General features: G+C 48.9%; 1 protein-coding gene across 9 annotated transcripts in view; it reads right to left on the bottom strand.

Annotated features, from left to right (window-relative positions):
* LOC119971478 (anillin-like) overlaps window positions 1-25,482 on the bottom strand; it is a 170,516-nt gene that overhangs the window by 73,040 nt on the left and 71,994 nt on the right. For all 9 annotated transcript variants that reach the window (XM_038807050.1, XM_038807049.1, XM_038807057.1 and 6 more), the window contains exons 5-6: window positions 24,611-24,677; window positions 11,650-11,828 (exon numbers count right to left, since the gene is read on the bottom strand). In XM_038807050.1, the coding sequence (XP_038662978.1) occupies window positions 11,650-11,828; window positions 24,611-24,677 (246 nt within the window). The remainder of the gene's footprint in view (window positions 1-11,649; window positions 11,829-24,610; window positions 24,678-25,482) is intronic.

The raw sequence follows: 25,482 nt of genomic DNA, 5'->3' as shown, positions 1-25,482 counted from the left end.
CTCTCTGGTAACTTACCCACCACAGATGTTAGGCTTACCAGTCTTTCTTTGCAGCCCTTCTTAAATAAGGCACATTTGATAACCTCCAGACTTCTGGTACCTCACCCATGGCTAACAATGATCAAATATCTCAGCCAGGGCTCCCACAATTTCTTCTCTTAACCTCATGCAGTGTTCTTGGATATACTTGGTCATGGCCAGATTTAACCACCTGCATACATTTTAATACTTCCATCACCTCCTCTACTAATGTAAACTGTCCCCAATGTATTGCCACTAATCTCCCCAGGTTCCCAAGTCTTCATGTCTTTCTCCATGGCAAACAAAGGAGAAATATCCATCGAGAACATTGCCAATCTCTCCTGCGGGTCCACACGTGTCCACTTTGGTCCTATTCTGTCTCTAGTTATCTTTTTCCATTAATTAAAGAATCCCTTTGGATTCACCTTAATCCTCTCAGCCAAAGCGACCTCATGTCCCCTTTTGCCCTCTTAATTTCCTTCTGGAGTATACTCCTGTATCCCCTGTACACTTGCAGAGAATCTCTCGATTCCAGCTGCTTGTACCTGAGCTATGCCTTCTTAATCGTGGTCAAAATCTCAATATGTTTTGTCATCCACGGTCAAACGAGGGTATTCTACAATTTATCTTGGCTCCTCTTTGCAAAACATCACTCAGGATCCTCCAGGACCATAGCGCCAAGACACATGTCCCAAGAAAAAAGACAAATAGGAAATGTGCATCAGAATAAAATAAAGGATTACATGATGAGCAGAGCCAGAGTTTGCAAAAATGTAGCCACCTGTGCTCACATCACTAACTCCTCGACTAGGTTATTTTATTCAGATGGAGGTGCAAGTTATTTACGCTTGGGACAATGACAACTGTTCCTAAATCTAGCATGGTCAGACTCTATCTCATGCCCAGAAAAGTGATATTGATATCATTTTGTAACTGGTTGCGCTGGAACCTATCTCATTACCTCCAGCATGAAAGGGATTTGGGGCCAGAGATAATGAATTAATATTTCTATCTGGATACAAAGCTATGTATTTCCAGTTGCTGTGCGGAAAGAGGGTAAGAAATCCATTTAGAGATTAGGTAACAGGCTTCCCTATTAATCCAGAAAAATCACAAAGGTTTGTGGCAGTTTGGTCTTGGTAGTCTGCAGCCAACTGAGATGTAGAGAGCAAGAAAAACCTATAATTAGCAGACCTGCACCAGAAATTGCTCAGCCTATTTTTCACCATACCAAATGCCGGTGGGAACTGATTCCATGAGTTGAGACCAAAAGATTTGCCTCGCTTGAAGCTAGAGCTGACATCTACAGTGCAGCCCTTACCAAGAAAGACAGTTTTGTGATTAGAGGCTATGCATATGGGAAAGTAGAAAGGAAGCGACCCACCAAAGTAACAGGAATGTTTGCCATGAAATTTATAATTTTGGGCAGTGACAAGAAACTGTTTATTTCTATTGCCCACACAAGAATTGTGTTCAGTCAATAGTGTTTCTACTCATTGATACAGTAGGGTGCTGTAAAATGTGAAATCTTGATGTACTATCCTTTTAATAACTGGAAGTTCAAATTTCTAAGTTATCGTTCTCTGCCGAGGCAATTAACAATACTCTTTCTGCTGACATGGCTTATCCATTCAAAATAATTTTTTAAATCTACATCAAAGGAAAAGGCCATTTGGCTAATCATGTCCACACAAGCCAGCAAGTAGCCATCCAGCCTAATCCTGCTTTTCCAGCTCTTGTTCCGGGACCATTTGTAAGAGTCCTTCCTGTTGATTTCCTTTGTTCCGATTTCTTTGATATTATATATTTGGTCTGTGGACCCATAAATCTGGATGTGTCTTTAAGCAGAACTTAGCTGAAGCAGCTCAAGAGAGTGTGTTCTACATTTTGTATTTTGGAGAGAAACAGACTAATCAGCACCGAATGAATCTCAGGAACCGGTTTAGTAGGAAGTCTGTTCGATTGGCCAGGGACAGTGTTCTACCCAATAGTCAGAGATTGGTTCCTGGACTTCCGGTGATGGCCATGGAGGAATAGGTCGCACATTTGATGGCCCCCATCTGTGATGGACTTTTGGACCTTTCCCCCCAGTTTTTCCCGGATTTTATGGGATAAATTGAAGAACAGTGAGACAGTGAGGAAAAATCCCCCTCTGATGTATGGAGAATTGGACCAGAAGTGGCCATGTGAGAAGACAAAGTCCTATAAGGAAGAAGTGAGCAGAGACGGCAACGCAGGAAATCATGGCGGAGAGCAAGGGCCGCGGGAGACGGCACAGTGGTCGATGTGGCAGCTGGTGGAGTTTTTTGAAGATTGCTTCGCCAAGCTGAAGAAGAACACGCTGGACCCGATTAAGGCTTTGATTGATCAAGTTGTGCAGAATCAAGAGACCCACGGGAGAGCAATCCAGGAGGTGGAGCAAGAGGAGTATATAACCGTGCTGGAAAACAAGGTGGAGATGATGAATGTCCGCCAGGAAAGAATACAGGAGAAGCTGGAGGACAGGTCCAGGAGGCAGAATCTTAGAATTGTCGACCTCCCTGAAGGCAGTGAGGGATCGGATGAGAGGACTTATCTGACGGACATGTTGGAGAATTGATAGGGGCTGAGGCGTTCCCTCAGCCCCTGGAAGTGGATAGAGTGCACATAGCCCTCACGAAGAAGCCCCGAGCGAACAAGCCGCCAAGGGCAATGGTGGTACGCTTTCACCGATTCCTGGACAAGGAACACATTCTGCGGTGGGTCAAGAAGGAACGGAGCAGCAAATGGGAGAATGTGAGCTTCACATTAATCAGGACCTGGGCGTGGACCTGGCAGAGGCAAGCTGGGTTTAATCGGGCAAAAACAGCCCTCTTTAAGAAGGGGGTGAAGTTTGGGATGCTGTACCCAGCCCGTCTATGGGTCACACATGAGAACTGGACTTCTACTTTGAAACATCAGACAAAGTATGGACTTTTATTAAAGAAAAGAAGCTGGAGGCAAATTAAAAGACACTGAAGCCTTGGAGAAGTACCGTGGCAGTGATTTGTTTTGCTGGGTTGTATAAGTATAAGTAGTGCTATGTGTAATAAGGGGCTGTTTGGATGGCTAAAGGTAACTGTATCCTGCAGGGAGCTGGTTAGGGAGGGGGGGGGGGGGGGGGGGGGGGGGGGGCTTTGGGGTTGGTTCTGTTTTTTGGAGGTTTCTTTTTCTAAAGAGGCTGTTTCTTCACTGTTTTTTTTCTGATGTTTGTATATTGGGGAATGTAATGCTTTTAATAGGTTTGTCCAAGTGGGGGAGAGGGGAGAGAACAATGGGGAGACAGACTGCTTGTTGCCAGGGGCAGGCTCTATCAAGTCAGCATGGGCCAGCTGACTCTCTTAAGCGCAGTGGGGGGTGAAAAGGTGTTAAGCTGGAGCTTGACTTGGGGGGTGGAGGGGGGGGGGGTTTCTATTGTTGTTGCTTGGGAGGGGGGTGGAGCTGCTTTGCTGACAGGGGAGGAACTGTTACTCGGGGACAAATGGGAGGTCGGGAACGGCGAATGCCCGAGGGGGGGGGGGGGACTGATTACGTGGAACGTCAGAGGGCTGAATGGGCCGGTCACAAGGGCTCGCAGGTTTGCGCATTTGAGGGGGCTGAAGGCGGATGTGGCAATACTACAAGAGACACACCTAAAGGTTACAGACCAGGCGAGATTGAGAAAGGGGTGGGGGTGGGTTCGCCAAGTATTCCACTCGGGGCTGGATTCAAAGACCAGGGGGGGTAGTGATCTTGATCAACAAACAAGTGGCATTCAAGACAGGGAGAATTGCGCCAGACAAGGGGGGTAGGTACATAATGGTGGGTGGGGGTGGTACTCATGAACATATATGCTCCGAATTGGGACGATGTGGAATTTATGAGGCGGGTTTTAGGTAAGATCCCAGACTTAGAGTCACATAACCTGATCATGGGAGGGGACTTTTCATAGAATGTACAGTGCAGAAGTAGGCCATTTGGCCCATCGAGTCTGCACCGGCTCCTGGAAAGAGCACCCTACCCAAGATTAACACCTCCACCCTATCCCCATAACCCAGTAACCCCACCCAACACTAAGGGCAATTTTGGACACTAAGGGCAATTTCTCATGGCCAATCCACCTAACCTGCACATATTGGGACTGTGGGAGGAAACCGGAGAAAACCCACGCACACACGGGGAGGATGTGCAGACTCCGCAGAGACAGTGACCCAAGCCGGAATCGAACCTGGGACGCTGGAGCTGTGAAACGATTGTGCTATCCACAATGCTACCGTGCTGCCCATCACAGTCATTGATCCAGAATTGGACCAGGACAGGGAGGAGGCCAGCTGCGGCAAAGGAATTGAAGGGGTTTATGGAACAGATGGGGGAGTAGACCCATGGAGGTTTGCACAACCAAGGGCGAAGGTGTTTTCCTTTTTCTCACATGTCCACAAGGTATACTCTCGCATTGACTTTTTTCTTCTCGAGTAGGGAGCTAATACTGGAGTGGATACGGAGTACTCGGCAATCGAATCATGCCCCGCATTGGGTGGATCTACGGGTTACTGTGGAGAGAGGGCAATGCCCGCTGTGGAGACTGGATGTGGGATTGCTAGCGGACAAAGCGTTACAAGTCCATCCAGAACTACCTGGAAACAAATGATATGGGGGAGGTCTTCACAGCAACGGTTTGGGAAGCTCTGAAGGCAGTGGTCAGAGGGGAATTAATCTCGATACGGGCCCACAGAGAAAAAGGCGGAACGGCTGAGAGGGATAGGGTAGTGGAGGAGATACTCGGAGGTCCCGGACTCGGGGCTACTGAGGGAGCGGCGGAGGTTACAGGCGGAGTTTGGGCTGTTGACCACAGAAAACGATGGAACAGGTGAGGAAGGCAAGGGGGGCGATTTAGGAGTACAGGGAAAAAGGCAAGCAGAATGTTGGCGTACCAGCTCAGGAAAACAGAGGCGGCCAGGGAGATAGGTAAAGTAAAGAGTAGTGACGGAAATACAGTCCTGGACCCAGCAGGGGTGATGAGGCAGTTTTTGGATCAGTTGAGGTTTCCGAGGGTAGATGAGGATTTGGTGGAAGGGCTGGAAGCCCCAATTGAGATTGAGGAAATAATCAAGGGGCTGGAGGGCATGCAGTCGGGCAAGGCCCCAGGGCCTGAAGGCTACCCGGTGGAATTCTACAAGATGCTTTCAGAGATATTGAGCCCACTGCTGGCGAGGTCATTTAATGACGCAAGAGAGAAGAGAGTTCTCCCCCCAACAATGTCGCAGGCCTCTATTTCATTGATCCTGAAATGGGAGAAGGATCTGGAACAATGAGGGTCATACAGGCCAATTTCTCTACTGAATCGGGCGCCAAACTGCTGGCTAAGATACTGGCCACAAGGATAGAGGACTGTGTCCCGGAGGTAATAGGGGAAGGTCAGACGGGATTTGTAAAGGGCAGGCAACTCAAGGCCAATGTTCGAACTAATTCAGAAGGAGGAGAGGTGGAGGTAGCGATGGATGCAGAGAAGGCTTTGATTGGGTGGAGTGGAATTACCTGTGGGAGGTGCTGGGAAGGTTTGGGTTTGGTATGGGCTTTATTGACTGGGTGCGGTTGCGTATGAACCGGCTGAGATCAGGGTACTTTAAACTACACCGAGGGACAAGGCAAGGGTGCCCCCTCTCCCCGTTACTGTTTGCTCTGGCCATAGAGCCATTAGCCATGGTGTTAAAAGCCTCTCGGAACTGGAAAGGGCTGGTTCGGAGGGGCGGGGGAGCACCGAGTTTCGCTTTACGCAGATGACCTTCTCTTGTATATTTCAGACCCGTTGGAGGGGATGAGAGAAGTAATGCAAATCCTGGAGGAAGTTGGCAATTTTTCAGGGTATAAATTGAACATGAGGAAAAAGCGAGATGTTCGCAATCCAGGAAAGAGGACAGGAGAAGAGGAGACTGGGAGAGATGCCACTTGGAATGGTAGGGAAGAGCTTTCGGTACCTGGGAATCCAGGTGGCCTGGGAATGGGAGGCACTACAAAAAAGTTAAACCCATCGCGGCTTGTAGAACAAATGAAAGAGGACTTTAAGAGATGGGACATGCTCCCGCTATCACTGGCGGGGAGGGTACAGACCGCGAAAATGACGGTCCTCGCCAGATTTGGGTTAGTCTTTCAGTGCCCAAGTGAAAACGGTTATTTCGGGCTTTATGTGGGTGGGCGGGTAAGACACCGCGAGTGATAAAAGTGTTGCTGGAGCGCAGTCGGTGGGTTGGCGCTGCCGAACTTCTGCAATTACTACTGGGCGGCTAATATAGGCATGATTAGGAAGTGGGTAGTGGGGGAGGAGTTGGCATGGGAGCGGATGGAGGCGGCGTGATGCATAGACACCAGTTTGGGAACACTGATAAATGGCACCTCTTCCGTTCTCGCCCGCCTGATACGCCACAAGTCCGGTGGTGGTGGCAGCTTTGAGAATCTGGGGGCAATGGAGGAGATATATATGAGTGGAGGGAGCATCAGTTTGGAACCCGATTTATGATAATCATCGATTTGTATCGGGTAGGCTAGTTGGGGGGTTCCGGAGATGGCAAAGGGCAGGAATTAAAAGGATGGGGGATCTATTTACAGATGGGAGCTTTCCCAGCTTGAAAGCCTTGTAGGATAAATTTGAATTGCCAGCAGGGATCGGGTTTAGGTATTTGCAGGTGTGAGACTTCCTGAGAACACAGGTGTCGGCCTTACCACTGCTGCCGCCATAGGGGGATACAGGATAGAGTAGTCTCCAATACCTGGGAGAGAGGCAGCACGGTAGCATTGTGGATAGCACAATTGCTTCACAGCTCCAGGGTTCCAGGTTCGATTCCGGCTTGGGTCAATCTCTGTGCGGAGTCTGCACATCCTCCCCGTGTGTGCGTGGGTTTCCTCTGGGTGCTCCGGTTTCCTCCCACAGTCCAAAGATGTGCAGATTAGGTGGATTGGCCATGATAAATTGCCCTTGGTGTCCAAAATTGCCCTTAGTGTTAGGTGGGGTTACTGGGTTATGGGGATAGGGTGGAGGTGTTGACCTTGGGTCGGGTGCTCTTTCCAAGAGCCGGTGCAGACTCGATGGGCCGAATGGCCTCCTTCTGCACTGTAAATTCTATGAATTTTCTATGAGAGGGGGTGGGGGGGGGGGAAGGTTTCAGATATTTACCAGGAGCTTTCAGAGGCGGAGGAAACTTCGGTGGAAGAGCTCAAGGGCAAGTGGGAGGACGAGCAAGAGGAGAGATAGAGGTGGGACTATGAGTGGATGCCCTAAACTGGGTTAATACCTCCTCATCATGTGCCTGGTTTAGCCTGATATAATTTAAGATAGTTCAATAGCCCACCAGGCACACATGACAGCGACCTGGATGAGCAAGGTTTTCAGGGTAGAGGATAGGTGTGCGAGGTGCGCGGGAAGCCCAGCAAATCATGTCCACGTGTTTTGGGCATGCCCGAAGCTTAGAGGGTTTTGGCAGGGTTTTGCTAAGGCAATGCCCACGGTGCTAAAAACATAGGTGGTGCCGAGTCCGGAGGTAGCGATCTTTGGAGTGTCGAAAGAGCCGGGAGTTAAGGGGGCGAAAGAGGCAGACATCTCGGCCTTTGTCTCCCTGGTAGCCCGGAGATGGATCTTGATAATGTGGAGGGACGCAAAGTCCCCGAGTGTAGAGATCTGGGTTAGTGACATTTCTCAGCCTGGAGGAGAAGATAAAGTTCGCCTTAAGAGGGTCAATGGTCGGGTTCACACGGAGGTAGCAGCCGTTCCAGTCGACTTTCTCGGGGAAAATTAAAATGTCAGCAGAAGCAGAATTCCAAAGGGGGGGATGTTTATTACACCATGTTGATGTTATTGTTAATGTTATTTTTATTAAATTTTCATATACCTTAATAAAAATATTTTTAGAAAGAGAGATTGGTTCCTGCATGATGCTTTGGGAGAACTTGGCTAGAAGTGATCAGACGTTGCTTTCTCTCAGGCTTGAAAAGAAATCACTGCTTTATTGTTCTAAAACAAGCAAGTGCCTAGCACATCTTTGTTATAAACCTATCCAGGATCTAAAAAAAGTAGACAACCATCTCAAGCTTAGAAGGAAAAGAAATTACTGCGAGCTATCCCATTGCAAAGATCCTTTTCTTCCCCATTATTTTTATAACCTTTGTGCTGTGCTGTGTGTGTGTCTATAGAAGAGTGGGGGTAGTTAGAAAGGCAAGGTTTGGAAAGGGTATTAGATAGTCAGTTATATTTTGTCAATTTAATTATAATACTGTACATAAAAGGTTACTGGTAGTAAAAAGTTACAAACTTGATGACTGCAGTTTATTGGGCTCAGCCAAGGACCTCAGGTATTTTAAATAAAATCTAATTTCACCTTTACTGCAACTCCGGACATGTGGGGCTGGAATTGACTGTATACCAGCGCAAGATATGGTGACACATTGTAGGTTACTGCACTTCTGGCGCATATCCAAATAGTGTTCAAATGTTGTGGGTTTCTAACTGTACTCTGGTAGTACGTTTTCAACACATTATTGAAATAATTTTTCCTCAAATCCACTCTAAACCTCTGAACTCGTACCAAATGTATGTCCACTGGATCAAAGGTAGTAGGTCCTTCAATTTACTATTCAATCACCTTAATTTTGTACACTTGAATTAGGTCTCCCCTCCAATTCATTTTAATAAAAATTAATCCTAGCCTATCCAATCTTTCCTCAATTAAAATTCTCCAGTCAGGCAACATACTCAAATTTCCGTTATAATTCTTATAGCACAACCAAGTCTTTCTAATTGTGCAGTGATCAGAACTGCATAGTATAACGGCACCATGGCCGCTCCCCCCCACGAGGTACACCACGAGCCCGGTGGTGGCGGCCACCCTCAAGATATGGGGGCAGTGGAGGCGACACAGGGGGGAAATGGGAGGTCTGTTGGCGGCGCCAATAAGAGGGAACCATCGATTCATCCCGGGGAACATCGACGGGGGATTTCAGAGCTGGTACAGGGTGGGCATACGGCAGCTGAAGGACCTGTTTATAGAGGGGAGGTTTGCGAGCCTGGGAGGGCTGGAGGAGAAGTTTGAGCTCCCCCCGGGAAACATGTTCAGATATTTACAAGTGAAGGCATTTGCTAGGCGGCAGGTGGAGGGGTTCCCCCTGCTCCCCAGTAAGGGGGCGAGTGATAGGGTGCTCTCGGGGGTCTGGGTCGGAGGGGGGAAGATATCAGACATCTACAAGATAATGCAGGAGGCGGAAGAAGCATCAGGGGAGGAGCTGAAAGCCAAGTGGGAAGGGGAGCTGGGAGAGCAGATAGAAGACGGGACGTGGGCGGATGCACTGGAGAAGGTCAATTCTTCCTCCTCGTGTGCGAGGCTGAGCCTCATTCAATTTAAGGTGCTGCATAGAGCTCACATGACGGGGACAAGGATGAGCCGGTTCTTTGGGGGTGAGGACAGGTGTGTCAGATGTCTGGGAAGCCCAGCGAACCATGTGCATATGTTCTGGGCATGTCCGGTGCTGGAAGGGTTCTGGAAGGGGGTGGCAAGGACGGTGTCGAAGGTGGTGGGGTCCAGGGTCAAACCAGGATGGGGGCTTGCGATCTTTGGGGTCGGGGTAGAACCGGGGGTACAGGAGGCTAGGGAGGCCGGAATACTGGCCTTTGCGTCCCTAGTGGCTCGACGAAGGATATTAATTCAATGGAAGGACGCGAGGCCTCCAAGCGTTGAAACTTGGATTAACGATATGGCTAGCTATATTCAGCTGGAAAGGATCAAATTTGCCCTGAGAGGGTCGGTACAGGGATTCTCCAGGCGGTGGCAACCTTTCCTTGACTTTTAGATCAGAGATAGACGTTCGGGGTCGTGGCAGCAGCAACCCGGGGGGGGGGGGGGGGGGGGGGGGGGGGGGCAGCAATGGTCGTGGGGGGACATGCACGACTGTAACGCGGGCAAGTCTGCTCATGTCTGAAACTGTAGGCTGCCTTGTTTGTTAAGTTGTGGTTGGGGGGGGGGGGGGGGGGGGGGGGGGGGGGGAGGACTGGTGCGCGCGAGAGGGCGGGCGAGGGAGGGATATTCGCCTAGAGGATCGTGCTGTAAATAATTTAAAAATTAGTAGGGGTAAATGTTTGTATGGAAAACTCTTTCAATAAAAATTATTTAAAAAAAAAGAACTGCATAGTACTCCAGCTGTGGGGAAACTATTTTGTGCACTTTCAACATAACTGCTCAGCTTTTATATTCTTTCTTGCCAATAAAGACATGTATTTTAATTATCTTATCCATCTACTTTGAGGGGGTCTGCGGACAGGCATTCCAAGGTCCCTCTGGTCCTCTAAGCTTATCAGTATCCTAACCTTTAGTGTACTCCTTTGCTATCTATCAAATGTGTTACTTCATTCCTCCAGATTGAACTCGATTTGCCACTTATCTTTCTGCAATCTACAACATTCTTAAATCAACACATGGTCAATTTTGTATTGTTTGGAAACACAATGGCAAAGCATTGACGTGTATCACAAAAAGCAAGGAACCTCGTTTTGAACACAGTGGGATACCACTGGAAAGAACTTCCCAACATCCACCAGCCATTATTAACCTTTGATTCCTGCCTCAGAGCCACTTTTGGATCCAAACTGACACTTTTGCCTTGGATTCTATGGCTTTCACTTTGTGGTCAATCTGCCACTTGGGACCTTATCAAAAATCCATTCCTTAAAGTGTATCTTTGGTCGCTTTATCGTTTCGAACCAATCCAATCCTCCCAGATTCCAGAATTTCTCACTAACTCGAGGCTCAATGATCCCTGCAGGCAGGTTTCCATTTTGTCCAGACTTTGGATGAATCTGGTCAAAGCACTCACGTGGCTTCTTGCAAAAAAACAAAACAAAAAAGAGTCAAGCCCTCATTTCATCCACGCTCCAACACTTTTTTCGTTTGGCTCTGAACCTCCTTTTAATGTCATTTATAGATTGTCACCAAGGGCACCCATGTACGTAGAATTTCTAAAACTCCACTGTCTAAAACTAAACTGAAACCCTTAGATCTTTCTCACTTCCAGATCAGATTTTCCCTAATGCTCTGTTCCTTAACTCCACCCAAACGCTCATCCTGAACTATTCCTTCCCTACCTCACTATTAGAAAAGGTCCCAATACACAGTGCCATTCAACTATCACCTTGATGACTTGCACTAAATCAGAATTCTTCAAATATACAAAACTCCTCACCTAATTCTGCAACATTTCTTGCTTCATGGTTTTGCTCATTCACATTGCTTCAGCTGTAATATACTCGTTTCTTTTGAACTATTGATTCACCTAACCATACTTTAAGCCACCACAATCGGTTTTGCTTCATTCCTCAGAACCATAAAGATACTTGCTAAAAATGCACATCTTTGCCATTCACTTCCCCTGGCCCAACTCCAGCAGCCTTCCTGCATGAATCAGGCCCCAAAGCATGAAAGAGTGCCAAGATCTATGTTATATTTAAAATAATAATACATGCAATATCCATAGTATCAGAATCACCCAAATTTACGTCTCAGAAGTCTGGTGGAGCAGGTTTGAGGGGGCGAATAGTCTACACCTGCTCCTAATTTTTTCAATGATCTGTTCATCTTTCACGTGGGTGCAGTTTACCTTTTTCATCTGGATGACATGAGATTTACTGGGAGTAGATTCACAAAGCAACATTTCTTGAATGGCCTTCGTACTTGGAGTTATTGCAGTGATTTTAGAGCAGCTTGCTATTCCTTCCTGGTTCTGTTTCTCATGATTCATTTCTTCAAATCTCTCTCGGACCAACTGCACAGCCACACCTAGTTTAAAAAGAAACAAGATCAACTGTGAGTATTTATAACCATGCTGAACAAGACAAACTTATGAAAAGAAGAACTCGTGGAATCAAAAGTCAGCAGCTGCACACAGTAACTTCAGAAAATCTCTCTGCAACTCAAGACCTAGCCACATTCTGATGCAGGACGGTTAGCAGCTTACATAGAACAGTACAGCACAGAACAGGCCCTTCGATGTTGTGCCGAGCAATGATCACCCCACTCAAACCCACGTATCCACCCTATACCCGTAACCCAACAACCCACCCCCCCTTAACCTTACTTTTTAGGACACTATGGGCAATTTAGCATGGCCAATCCACCTAACCCGCACATCTTTGGACTGTGGGAGGAAACCGGAGCACCCGGAGGAAACCCACACACACACACGGGGAGGACGTGCAGACTCCACACAGACAGTGACCCAGCTGGGAATCGAACCTGGGACCCTGGAGCTGTGAAGCATTTATGCTAACCACCATGCTACCGTGCTGCCCTTAACACAGCTTCTGTGAACTGATCATCCAAAACCAGTATTGCACAAGTAATTTAAGATGCTTTCACACAGAAGCTCAAAAGCACTTCACACAAAAAGAAACCCAGACAAGGAAGTCATGTGGCAGTGGATAGTGTCTCGAAGCCGGAAGTTGCAGGTTCAAACCCCATCGTGCTGTAAAACTCAGCCACTTCAAGGGCATTCATAACATGGTCAAACAGGTTATCAACAAGCAAATCCTTCCAAAATACTTATGGCAAGTGGAAGAAAAAGAGTCCTGTGGTTAGCCAGAACCTGCAGAAGATAATGGCAAACCACTGCAGTGCTTTGTCACACATAGCCATGGACCAACATGGAAGTCCTTGGTCATCAATGCCTTCTTAGAGAATGGTACCTCGTTATGGGAGCGGTGTTTTCAGAACCCCAAAATGTATCATGGAGTTCAACCATTCTCTCCCTTTAATGTATTGTTGCTTTTGAAGCACACGTCTTGGTCTCCAGGTGTGGTAGTAGAATTATGGACACGTGGGTTTTTAAACACAAAACAATGTTTATTCCATGAATTCAACTTAACCTTTTAAATAAACATTGTATCATTTACCATCCCTTACTTCAAAGATAACCCCGAAAATAATACAAAACTAAATAATCCCTCAAAACGTTCCTTCAAACCTCCATAAGACTTAACACCTTTAAAGAGAAACACATCAGGTTAAAGACATTACTATTGAGTTTAAATCACCCAAATGATTCAAAGATAGTCTTTCATGGCAGAGATCACCACAGATCCAGCTCACTGCAAACACAGACACACCCAAGCTCTTTTCCTCCATGCAGCTCTCAGCAAACCAGCCAGGCACTTTTCAGCTGCTCTCTCAAACTGAAACTAAAAGCCGAAGTGAGCTCAACTCAGCTACCCCCACCCTCGGACGTCACTTCAGTAATATGAGCTGCGTCATTTCTTAAAGGTGCATTGCTTAAACATCCATTTTTTAAAGGTACGCTCACATGACAACCTGAAAAGAGTGAGTCACTGATATGTTTACACATGTAATCCCACCAGCATATCATCAACTAAGCCAAGTTTCCATTTCTGGTTGGCCTCAGGTGCTGAGATTTGGGAAGTCGTCATTTTGTTTTTTGTGGAAAACTCTTTGCAGTGGAGAATACCAGTCAACAAAGAGATGCCGGAGAAGTAGCGTACATGCAAATGCACTTTTAAGCACATTTGTCCATGTGTTTACAGATTCATGTATTTGGTACGAGAGTCATTGCACAAGAGCAACAATTGAAGACTTCCATAATTTCTGGAATAGGAATCATCTGCTGAGATCCCTTATTGAATTTGCAGGTGGTAGCACTCCCAAGAACCTACTGGCATTGCTCTTTTCAGTGGTAGAGGTCACGGGTACTGGTGAAGGTACATCAATGCTGGAGGCAGAGAATTTTTAAAGATTGCGTATGGGGCAATCAAGGAGGCTGTTTATGGATGGTGTTGAGTTGAAGTATTATTGAAACTGCTTTCATCCAGATAAGCGGAGAGTATTCCACTACTCTCCTGACTTATGCTTTGTAGATAGGGAGCAGTGGCTGGGTTACTCATCACAAAAATTCCAGCCCATTAAATCTGCTCCCACAATATTGATGTATTTGTTCCATTTACGTTTCTGGTCAATGCGAACTTCCAGCATATTTATGGTGGGAGTTTCAGTGATGGTCATGCCATTGAATATTATGGGGATGAGACTTCCGGTTGCGGCTTTGCGGAGCTAAGCCGCACGTTCGGCAGCTCGCGCTATTTAGGGACTTTTGGGCCGTTTCGAGGGCCCCAAACGGCGCTGTTTCTACGCATCCCGGTGGGGGAAGGTGCCTGGAAGAACTTATCCCACACTATATGGTGCTCACCCAGAGTGGGAAGAAGAAAAAGGCTGCAGTAACTGCCCCAAAAAAACGGGGGAAGAAAAACAAAATGGCGGCCAGCACTCCTGCTATTTAGGGACTTTTGAGCCGTTTTGAGGGCCCCAAACGGTGCTGTTTCTACGCATCCTGGTGGGGGAAGGTGCCTGGAAGAACTTGCCCCACACTACATGGTGAAAAAGGCTGCAGTAACTCCCCCAAAAAAAGGGAGCTGCTGGACTCCATGAATGCAACTACGACCAAGCTGCTTGGGACCCAGGCAGCACAGGAGGAGTCTATTCGGGAGTTGCAGCGGCAGGCCGTTGAAAGAGAGGAGGAGGCCGTGGTCCTCGCTGGGAAAGTGGAGTTGCACGAGGCACTTCATAAAAAGTGGCAGGACCGCTTGGAGGAGCTGGACGTTCGCACGAGGCGAAAGAATCTGAGGATCCTGGGCCTGGCGGAGGGGCTGGAGGGGTCGGATCTCCCGGCGTATGTGACCACGATGTTGAGCTCGTTGATGGGAGCGGGGTCCTTCCATTTGCCCCTGGAGCTCGAGGGAGCGTACAGAGTGATGGCCAGGAGGCCCAAGGCAGGTGAGCCCTGAGGGCGGTGCTGGTGCGGTTCCACCGATTCAGTGACCGGGAGTGTGTTCTGCGCTGGGCCAAGAAAGAGAGGAGCAGTAAATGGGAGAATTCGGTAGTGAGGATCTACCAGGACTGGAGTGCGGAGGTGGCTAAGCGGCGGGCCGGGTTCAACCGGACGAAGGCGGTGCTTCATGCTAAGCAGGTCAGGTTTGGAATGCTGCAGCCTGCGCGCCTGTGGGTGACATACAAGGACCGGCACCATTACTTCGAGTCCCCAGAGGAGGCGTGGGCCTTTGTATAGGCGGAGAAGCTGGACTCGAACTAGGGCCTGGGGACATACTTTGGCCGCCGTTGTTCCCGCTGTGGCTGTTTTGTTCCAACTGTTTCAACTTTTTCAACTTCGACATGCGTGTTATGTATGCTGGTTTTCTGTTTGCTCTGGTTACGGGTGGGTTTGTTTGTTGGGCATGATTGTGGGTTAGGTGGGGAGTGTTGGGGTTTGTGTTCTATATGTTCTCTTCTGTACGGGGCTGGGGATTGAGGGGAAACTGGATTTTGGGGAACTGCGTCAGAAGGGTGGGGTGTGGCAATGTGAAAGCGCGGGCTTTCCTCTGGTTTCCCGCGCTGCGGGGCAGGGGGGGTGGAGTTTGCGGTGGGGGCGGGGCCTCTACGGGTCTTTTTTCCCCACGCTGCAGCAATGCCAAGGAGGTGTGGCAAGAGGGGGATGACCCCAAGCCGGGAGGGGATAGGTTTTGGCGGGAGCTGCCGGGGTCAGCAGAAGTCAGCTGACTCACGGAAGTACCATGGAGGGTGCGTCGCGGCTAGGAGGGGTCTTAGCCTGGGAGGGGTGGGGGGGGAAGAGAGGGGGATACCGGGTTGCTGCTGGAACGACTAGGAAGGAGCTGATGGGGGCCGTGGAAGAGGAGAGGCGCTATCGCCATGGGGAACGGGTCGAGCGGGGTGTGCTGGCCTGGGGCGAACATCTGCCAAGCTATGGCTAGTCGGCGGGGGAGGGGGTCGGGTTGCCCTCTGATCCGGCTGATTACCTGGAACGTGAGGGGGCTGAACGGGCCGGTTAAGAGAACCAGGGTGTTCTCCCATTTAAGGGGGTTGAAGGCAGACGTGGCTATGCTCCAGGAGACCCACCTGAAGGTGGCGGACCAGGTCTGTCTGAGGAATGGGTGGGTGGGGCAGGTTTATCATTCAGGATTGGATGCGAAGAACCGGGGGGTGGCGATTCTAGTGGGGAAGAGGGTGGCGTTTGAGGCGGCCGAGGTGGTGTCGGACAAGGAGGGCAGATACATCATGATGAGGGGTAGGCTGCAGGGAGAGAAGGTGGTGCTGGTGAACGTATATGCCCCGAATTGGGATGATGCTGGCTTCATGAGGCGATTGTTGGGCCGCATCGCGGACCTGGAGGCAGGGGGCCTGATCATGGGGGGAGATTTTAACACAGTGCTGGATCCTACACTGGACCGGTCCAGTTCAAGGACAGGTAGGAGACCGGCGGCGGCCAAAGTCCTGAGGGGATACATGGACCAGATGGGAGGGGTGGATCCCTGGAGGTTTGGGAGACCGAGAGCGCGGGAGTATTCCTTTTTCTCTCACGTCCATAGGGTTTATTCCCGGATAGACTTTTTTGGCCTGAGCAGGGAATTGATCCCGAGGGTGCAGGATGCCGAGTATTCGGCCATAGCGATTTCGGACCATGCCCCGCACTGGGTTGATCTGGAGATGGGGGAGGCACGGGACCAGCGCCCGCTCTGGTGCCTGGATGTGGGGATGCTGGCGGAGGAGCTGTGTAAGAGGGTTCGGAGAAGCATTGAGGGGTATCTGGATACCAACGATACGGGGGAGGTCCAGGTGGGGATGGTCCGGGAGGCTCTGAAAGCAGTGATCCGGGGGGAGCTGATCTCCATCCGGGCCCACAGGGAAAGGAGGGAGAGGAAGGAGGGAGAGGCTGGTGGGAGAGCTTCTGGAGGTGGACAGGAGATATGCGGAGGAAGGGTTGCTGGGAGAACGGCGCAGGTTGCAGGCCAATTTTGACTTGTTGACCACCAGAAAGGCGGAGACACAGTGGAGGAGGGCGCAGGGCGCGGTATAAGAGTATGGAGAGAAGGCGAGCAGGATGTTGGCGCATCAGCTCCGTAGGCGAGATGCGGCTAGGGAAATTGGGGGAGTGAAGGATGGGGGTGGAAATGTAGTGCAGAAGGGGACAGAAGTAAACGGGGTCTTTAGGGACTTTTACGAGGGATTGTACCGGTCGGAACCTCCGAGGGGGAGAGAGGGGATGGAGAGCTTCATGAACAGGCTATGTTTCCCAAGGGTTCAAGAGAGGCTGGTAGAGGGGCTGGGGGCGGCGATAGAGTTGGAGGAGCTAGTCAGGGGGATCGGGCAAATGCAGTCAGGTAAGGCCCCGGGGCCGGACGGGTTCCCGGCAGAATTTTACAAAAAATATGTGGACCTGGTGGGTCCCCTGCTGGTGCGAACTTTCAATGAGGCGTGGGAGGGGGGGCTTTGCCCGCGACATCGTCTGTTGCGGGGTGGGTAGGAGCACCGGGTATCGCTGAATGCGGACGACCTGCTGTTATATGTGGCGGACCCAGAGGGGGGGAATGCCGGGGGTGATGGAGCTGTTAGCGGAATTTGGGGGCTTCTTGGGCTATAAGCTGAACTTAGGAAAGAGCGAGGTATTTGTAGTGCATTCGGGAGATCAGGAGGAGGGAATTGGGAGGCTCCCCTTCAGGAGGGCTGTGAAGAGTTTCAGGTACCTGGGGGGGCAGGTGGCCAGGAGTTGGGGGGCTCTTCGTAAGCTTAACTTCACCAGACTAGTGGAACAGATGGAGGAGGAATTTAAAAAGGTGGGACATGGTGCCGCTATCGCTGGCAGAGTTCTTGTTCCTCTTCCAGTGCTTGCCCATCTTTATCCCTAGGGCCTTTTTTAAAAGGGTGACCAGCAGCATCATGGGATTTGTTTGGGCGCATGACACCCAGAGGGTGAAGAGGGTCTTCTTAGAGCGGAGTAGAGATGGGGGGGGGGGGGGGGGGGGCGTTGCCCAACCTCTCAGGGTACTACTGGGCGACCAACGTGTTGATGGTGCGTAAGTGGGTGATGGCGGGGGAGGGGGCAGCATGGAAACGGATGGAGAGAGCGTCCTGTGGGGATGCAAGCCTGGGGGCCCTGGTAACGGCGCCGTGGCCACTCCCTCCCACGAGGTATACCACGAGTCCGGTGGTGGCAGCTACCCTCAAGATTTGGGGGCAGTGGAGGCGACATAGAGGAGAAGTGGGGGGCTCGATGGAGGCTCCGTTAGGGGGGAACCATAGGTTCGTCCCGGGAAACATGGACGGGGAATTTCGGGGATGGTATAGAGCGGGCATTAGACAGCTGAGGGACCTGTTTATCGACGGAAGGTTTGCGAGCCTGGGGGAGTTGGAGGAGAAATTTGGGCTCCCGCCGGGAAACATGTTTAGATATCTGCAGGTAAAGGCATTTGCTAGACAGCAGGTGGAGGGATTCCCTGCGCTCCCCGCAAGGGGGGGGGGGGGGGGGGGGGGTGAGTGACAGGGTGCTCTCGGGGGTCTGGGTCAGGGAGGGGAAGATATCCGATATCTACAAGCTTATGCAAGAGAGGGAAGAGGCGTCAGTAGAGGAGCTGAAAACGAAGTGGGAGGGGGAACTGGGGGAACAGATCGAAGACGGGACATGGGCTGATGCCCTGGAGAGGGTAAATTCTTCCTCCTCATGTGCGCGGCTTAGCCTCATCCAATTCAAGGTGCTGCATAGGGCCCACATGACTGGGACGAGGATGAGTAGGTTCTTTGGGGGTGAAGACAGGTGTGTCAGGTGCTCGGGGAGTCCAGCGAACCATGCCCATATGTTCTGGGCATGCCCAGCATTGGAGGAGTTCTGGAAGGGGGTGGCGAGGACGGTGTCAAGGGTGGTGGGATCCAGGGTCAAGCCAGGATGGGGACTCGCGATCTTTGGGGTTGGGGTAGAGCCGGGAGTGCAGGAGGCGAAAGAGGCCGGTGTGCTGGCCTTTGCGTCCCAGTAGCCCGGCGAAGGATTTTCTACAGTGGAAGGACGCGAGGCCCCCAAGCGTGGAGACCTGGATCAATGACATGGCGGGCTTCATTAAGCTTGAGAAGGTTAAATTCGCCCTGAGAGGATCGGTGCAAGGGTTCTTTAAACGGTGGCAACCTTTCCTCGACTTTCTGGCTCAATGATAGGGTACTGGGACAGTAGCAGCAGGGGGTTTATTATGTTTGCTTATTTTATTTAAATTTGATTTATTTAATTTTAATTTATGGTTAAGTTCTCTTGTTGGGGGGGGGGGAAAAGAAGAGAGAGGGGGAGTGTGATACATGTGATGTTACGGTATGGGGGGGGGGAAATTGTGGGTGTTATGGGGCTGTTAGTTGCATATTACTGCTTGTTGCTATACTTGTTGTTATATTTTTATATTTTCTATAAAAAATTCCAATAAAAATTATTTTTTAAAAAAAAGAATATTATGGGGATATAGTTACATTATCTATTGGAGATATGATTCCTAGTATGTGATGTGAATGGTTGTGTGTTTTGAGTGGTACCGTGCCACTTATCAAGCTCAAGTTTGAATTTTAGAATCATAAAAGCCTTAGTGCACAAGGAGGCCATGGGACCCATTGAGTCTGCACTGACCCTCCAAAAGAGCACCCTACCACGGCCCACACCCCCATCCTATCCGCATAACTGGGCGCAGACCAGAAGCAGCTGATCTCAAGACAGCGAGTTAAAACTCACGAATAGGATAGGAGCAATTTCCAGGGCTGGCAGTTTAAACAGTAGTTGAGGCAGGCAAAAATCTGCAGCTGGTTCCTGAGGATCTCTTTTTCCAAGTGGTTTATCCAAGGAATCTGCTTACAGCAAGCACTCCCGAGTCTGCTGACTGTATTTCAAATTAGATTTTGTACTGAGATGGGTGTTGTTTGAGGGGAAGATAAAGCTAGCCATTAGGATTGTTTCATTTTGTTAAGCATCGATTTCTCTTGACGTTAAAGTAGTAATGAAGTTTGTTTGAAGATCTCTCTATTTGTGCGGGAAATCATTCTCGGAGCAAAGTATGCTTTCCTCAGTCTAAATATTGGGGTACTGTCCAGCATTCGTACAACTGGTGGGATCTGGTCCAGGATCGTAATAATGAGAAGGACATGCCTGAACTGGTACATGTTCACTTCCTCAGAGTTCATTCCCAAATGAACAATGACTTTTAAGTCGACAGTTTCTTGCTCCCTCCCAGAGTTCACCCAATTGTTCATTCTGTCTACATAACATGAGACAGATGCATTTTTCCGTGAATTGATTGATCCCCAATTCCATTGTTACAATACAAAATTGTTATGGCTCATCGTCTGCACACTGGTTCTGAATGAGTGACCCAAGACGGAGTAATCTAGCAGAGTATTTTGGATTCAGTTAGGAATTATAGGTGCTCTGGTCTCCTCCCACAGCCCAAAGACATGCAGGTTAGGTGGATTAGCCATGATCAATGCACGTTGCTACAGGGTTTAGGCAGAACTCTTTCGGAGGGTTGGTGCAGACTCAATGAGCCAAATGGCCTCCTTCGGCACTGTAAGGATTCTATGATGGTACATAGTGCAAGGACGGAGTTGAAAAGGAAATCAAAGAGGGGGCATGAATAAAGTTAAAGAAAACCTGAAGGTGTTATACCAATATATTAATGGTAAACGGTTGTGGAATCTATCAAGAGCTGAAAGGAACTGGTGTGTAGATGGAGGAGCTCTGGGAAGTGCTATAAATCAATATTTTGTCTCAGTGTTTACTAAGGAAATGGATGATGCAGATATAGTAGTCCAGGAGGAGTACAGATATCGGATGGGATAATCATAAAGAGAGAGAAAGTACTAAAAGGGTTGGAATCCTTTAAAGTTAATAAGTCGCCAGGGCAAAATTGATTGTTTGAGATAACTGAAGGTCAGGGAGGAGACAGTAGATGCTCAAGGGAGGATTTTCCAAACCTCCACTAGATACAGGGGAAGTACCGGAGGACTAAATGCAAACGAGGTTCCATTGTTTAAAAAGGGATTGAAGGAAATGTCAAGCAATTATAGATCAGTTAGTTAGTCTTACATCGGTGGTGGGCAACTTAGTAGAATCAATCCCGAGAGTTAGGATTGATTAACTGTCACATAGAAAGGCTGGATAAAAAGTTGGCTTAGTAACTGGAAACAAAGGATAATTGTCAATGGCTTCCTTTGCATTTGGAAAGTTATTTAAAGTGGTGTTCCACAGGGCTCAGTGTTGAGACTCTTACTGTTTTGTGTTATATATTAACAATTTGGACAAGAACGTGGGGGGGGGGGGGGGGGGGGGGGGGGTGATTGGCGGAGTGGTGGACAGTGTAGAGGATAACTATAATCTCCAAAATGATATAGATGGACTGGGCGATAAAGTGGCAGATGGAATTTAACATAGAGAAGTGAGGTCAAACAGGTATACAGAGTACACTATAATTAGGAATATACTAAGGTGGTAGATGAACTGAGAGAACTTGGTGTAGAAGTACATATGTCCCTAAAGGCAGCAGTTCAAGTAGACAAGGCTGTAAAGAAAGCACATGGAATTCCCTTCTTCATTGGCAGGGTGTGGGATAAAGTTGGAACTGTATAAAACACTTGTGAGGCCACAATTGGAGTAGTGTGCGCAATTCTGGTCACTAGACTACAGGAAGGGCGTAATTGCTCTGAGAGTGCAGCAGAGGTTTACAAGAATGGTGCCAGGGCTAGAAAGTGTAGCCTCAAGGAGATTTAATAGTTTAGGGTTATTTTCCATGGAACAAAGAAGGCTATGGGGTGACTTAACTAAGGTGTACAAAATGACGAGGAGGAAAGAGATAGAATGGACAGGATAAAATGGTTTCCCTGGTGGAGAATTCTAGAATCAGGGCCATGAGATAAAATGGCAGACGGTGAAGGTCATAGAATTTACAGTGCAGAAGGAGGCCATTCGGCCCATCGAGTCTACACCGGCTCTTGGAAAGAGCAACCTACCCAAGTTCAACACCTCCACCCTATCTCAATAACCCAGTAACCCCACCCAACACTAAGGGCAATTTTGGACACCAAGGGCAATTTATCATGGCCAATCCACCTAACCTGCATATCTTTGGACTGTGGGAGGAAACCGGAGCACACGGAGGAAACCCACGCACACACGGGGAGGATGTGCAGACTCCGCACAGACAGTGACGCAAGCCGGAATCGAACCTGGGACCCTGGAGCTGTGAAGCCATTGTGCTTTCAACAATGATACCGTGCTGCCCTTTAATGTAATTCAGTTCTTTTTTTTTATTCAGTCATGGGATGTGGGCATCGCAGGCTGTGCCAGCATTAATTGCTGTGGATGGATCTGGAGTCACATGTAGGTCAGACCAGGTAAGAATGGCATATTTCCTTCCCTAAAAGGACATTGGTGAACCAGATAGGTTTTCACGACAAACAACAATTGTTTTGCAGTCATTACCAGAAAAAGGTAGAGGGGACATGAAAATAACTTTTTTTAAAAATATTTTTATTAAGGTATTTGAAAGTTTTTTGAATAATAACAATGACATCACCATGGTACAATAAACATTTCCACCCCCATCCCAATCTTCACACACCCCAACCATAAACAAAAATCCGGTCCTCTCCCTCCCTCCGAATACTACTTCTGCTGACATTTTAATTTTCCCCAAGAAAGTCGATGAACGGCTGCCACTTCCGGGTGAACCCAACCATTGACCCCCTTAAGGCAAACTTTATCTTCGAGACTGAGAAACCCAGCCATGTCACTAATCCAGGTCTCTACACTCGGGGGGGGGGGGGGGGGCCTTGGAGTCCCTCTACATTAATAAGATCTGTCTCCAGGCTGCCAGGGAGGCAAAGGCCAATACGTCGGCCTCTTTCACCCTCTGAACTCCCGGCTCTTCCGACACTCCAAAGATCGCCACCTCCAGACTCTGCACCACCCGTGTCTTTAGTACCATGGACATTGCTTTAGCAAAACCCTGCCAAAACCCTCAAGCTTTGGGCATGCCCAAAACATGTGGACATGATTTGCTGGGCTTCCGGCACCTCGCACACTTATCCTCTACCCCGAAAAACGTGCTCATTCGGGCCACTGTCATGTGTGCCTGGTGGACTACCTTAAATTATATCAGGCTAAATCTGGCACATGATGAGGATGTATTAACCTTGCTTTGGGCAGTCGCCCACAGACCTGCCTCTATCACTCCTCCTAACTCGTCCTCCCACTTGCCCTTAAGCTCTTCCACCGGACTTTCCCCCACCTCCGAGAGCTCCTGGCAAATATCCGATACCTTCCCCTCTCCCATCCAGGTACTGGAGACTACTCTGTCCTGTAACTCCGGTGGCGGCAGCAGCAGAAAGGCTGGAACCTGCTTTCTCAGGAAGTCTCACACCTGCAAATACCCGAACCCATTCCCTGCTGGCAATTCCAATTTATCCTTAAAGCTTTCAAGCTGGGGAGGCTCCCGTCTATAAATAAATCCTCCATCCTTCTAATTCCCACCCTTTGCCATCTCCGGAACCCACTATCCAGCCTACCGGGCAGCACGGTAGCATTGTGGATAGCACAATTGCTTCACAGCTCCAGGGTCCCAGGTTCGATTCCCGGCTTGGGTCACAGTCTGTGCGGAGTCTGCACGTTCTCCCCTTGTTTGCGTGGGTTTCCTCCGGGTGCTTCGGTTTCCTCCCACAGTCCAAAGATGTGCAGGTTAGGTGGATTGGCCATGCTAAATTGCCCTCAGTGTTGGGTGGGGTTACTGGGATAGGGTGGAGGTGTGGGCTTGGGTAGGGTGCTCTTTCAAAGAGCCGGTGCAGACTCGATGGGCCGAATGGCCTTGTTCTGCACTGTAAATTCTATGATTCTCAGAGCCGCCACCACCACTGGACTTGTGGAGTATCGGGTGGGTGAGAACGGAAGAGGTGCCTTTATCAGTGTTCCCAAACTTATGCCCATGCATGACACAGTCTCCATACCACCCCCCCCCCCCCAAACTTCCTAATCATGGCTATATTAGCCACCCAGTAGTAATTGCAGAAGTTTGCGGGGTTTTACCTGCCCACACAAAGCCCAAAATAACCTTAATCACCCGCTTGAAGGCGGCCTTTGGGATGAAGATGGGGAGGCACTGAAAGCCAAACAGAAATCTGGAGAGGACTGTCATTTTCACAGTCTGAACCCTCCCCACCAGTGATAGCAGAGGCTCTTAATGGCAAGGCCAATGGCTCTATGGCCAGAGCAAACAGCAATGGGGAGAGGGGCACCCTTGCCTCGTCCCTAGGTCTAGTTTAAAATACCCTGACCTCAGCCGGTTCGTACGCACACTCGCTACTGGGGCCTGATAGAGCCGCCCCGCCGCACCCTGCTGAGTCGATAAAGCCCTCATCAAAACCAAACCTTCCTAGTTCCTCTCAGGTAATTCCACTCCACCCAATCAAAAGCCTTCTCCACATCCATCGCTACCCAGAACTTTAAAAAAAAAATATAAACACAGAGCTTGGAATTCGCTGTCCGAGTTGGTGGTGGAGGCAGAGGCCCTAAACGCGTCACCTCAAGTGCTGTGAGCTACAGGGCTATTGGCCAGGTGCAGGAAGGTAGGATTACGAAGGGCACCTAGGTGTCCCTGGGCTGGTGTGAACAAGATGAGCCAAGTGGCCTCCTTCTGTGCTGTAACTTTTCTATTTTTCTATAGTATTTGAAGACAAATTCAGGTTATACTTACTTGAGATTTTCGTAGTTTGCTCTTTTGTGTAATTTAGGATTGCTCCCTCTTCAGTCTCTTTTCTGACCTGTTTTAACAGAGTTAAAGTTTATATGTTGTTCATTAGGTATTTAATTTGGGTAATGTTAATAGAACAAGCAAGTGGCACACAGGTCAGACAAAGTAGTACTGCAATTCTCCTCCAGTTAACCCCACCACATTCCTTCCAAAAGAATCCCCAACATAAAATAATGATACAGTACTCCAGCATTTATGAAGTGGTTAGCAATCCTATAGGAATCTAAAGAAAGGGCAAACTATTTAAATAAATGCAGATTCCAACTTGATCTTAATCAAATGACCATTTTTCAGTAAAAAGTCTTAGAACACCAGATTAAAGTCCAACAGGTTTGTTTCGAATCACTAGCTTACGAAGCACAGCTCCTTCCTCAGGTGAATGCGCTCGGAAACCTGGCGATTCAAAACAAACCTGTTGGACTTTAACCTGGTGTAAGACTTCTTACTGTGCCCACCCCAGCCCAACGCCGGCATCTCCACATCATGGCTACCATTTTTCAGTAATCATTGGATAATCAGAGCTGGAGCTTCGAAGTTAATTTCATCCTCCTTGGTCAGCTCCCCAAAATACACTAGTGCTCCAACCATTAACTGATCAGGGTTTGATTCTGGGATCTTGGTGGTGTACATAATTTCAAACCATACTACAGTACTGTAAGTGATGCTAGAGTTTGGCAGTATGGACCAGATTAAATTCCTCTGACTTGGCTTTACTGCAGAGGGGGAAATGTGGGGCTTCATAGAATTGGAGATGAAGGAGATTAAGTTGTAATGTTCTTTGATTATGTGGATGTTGAATCTTGATGTGGCAGTGC

The sequence above is a fragment of the Scyliorhinus canicula genome, chromosome 9, assembly GCF_902713615.1.
Source record: "Scyliorhinus canicula chromosome 9, sScyCan1.1, whole genome shotgun sequence".
NCBI lineage: Eukaryota > Metazoa > Chordata > Chondrichthyes > Carcharhiniformes > Scyliorhinidae > Scyliorhinus > Scyliorhinus canicula.
Note: the sequence above shows the minus strand (reverse complement) of the source record. Positions and strands in the feature narration are given on the sequence as shown.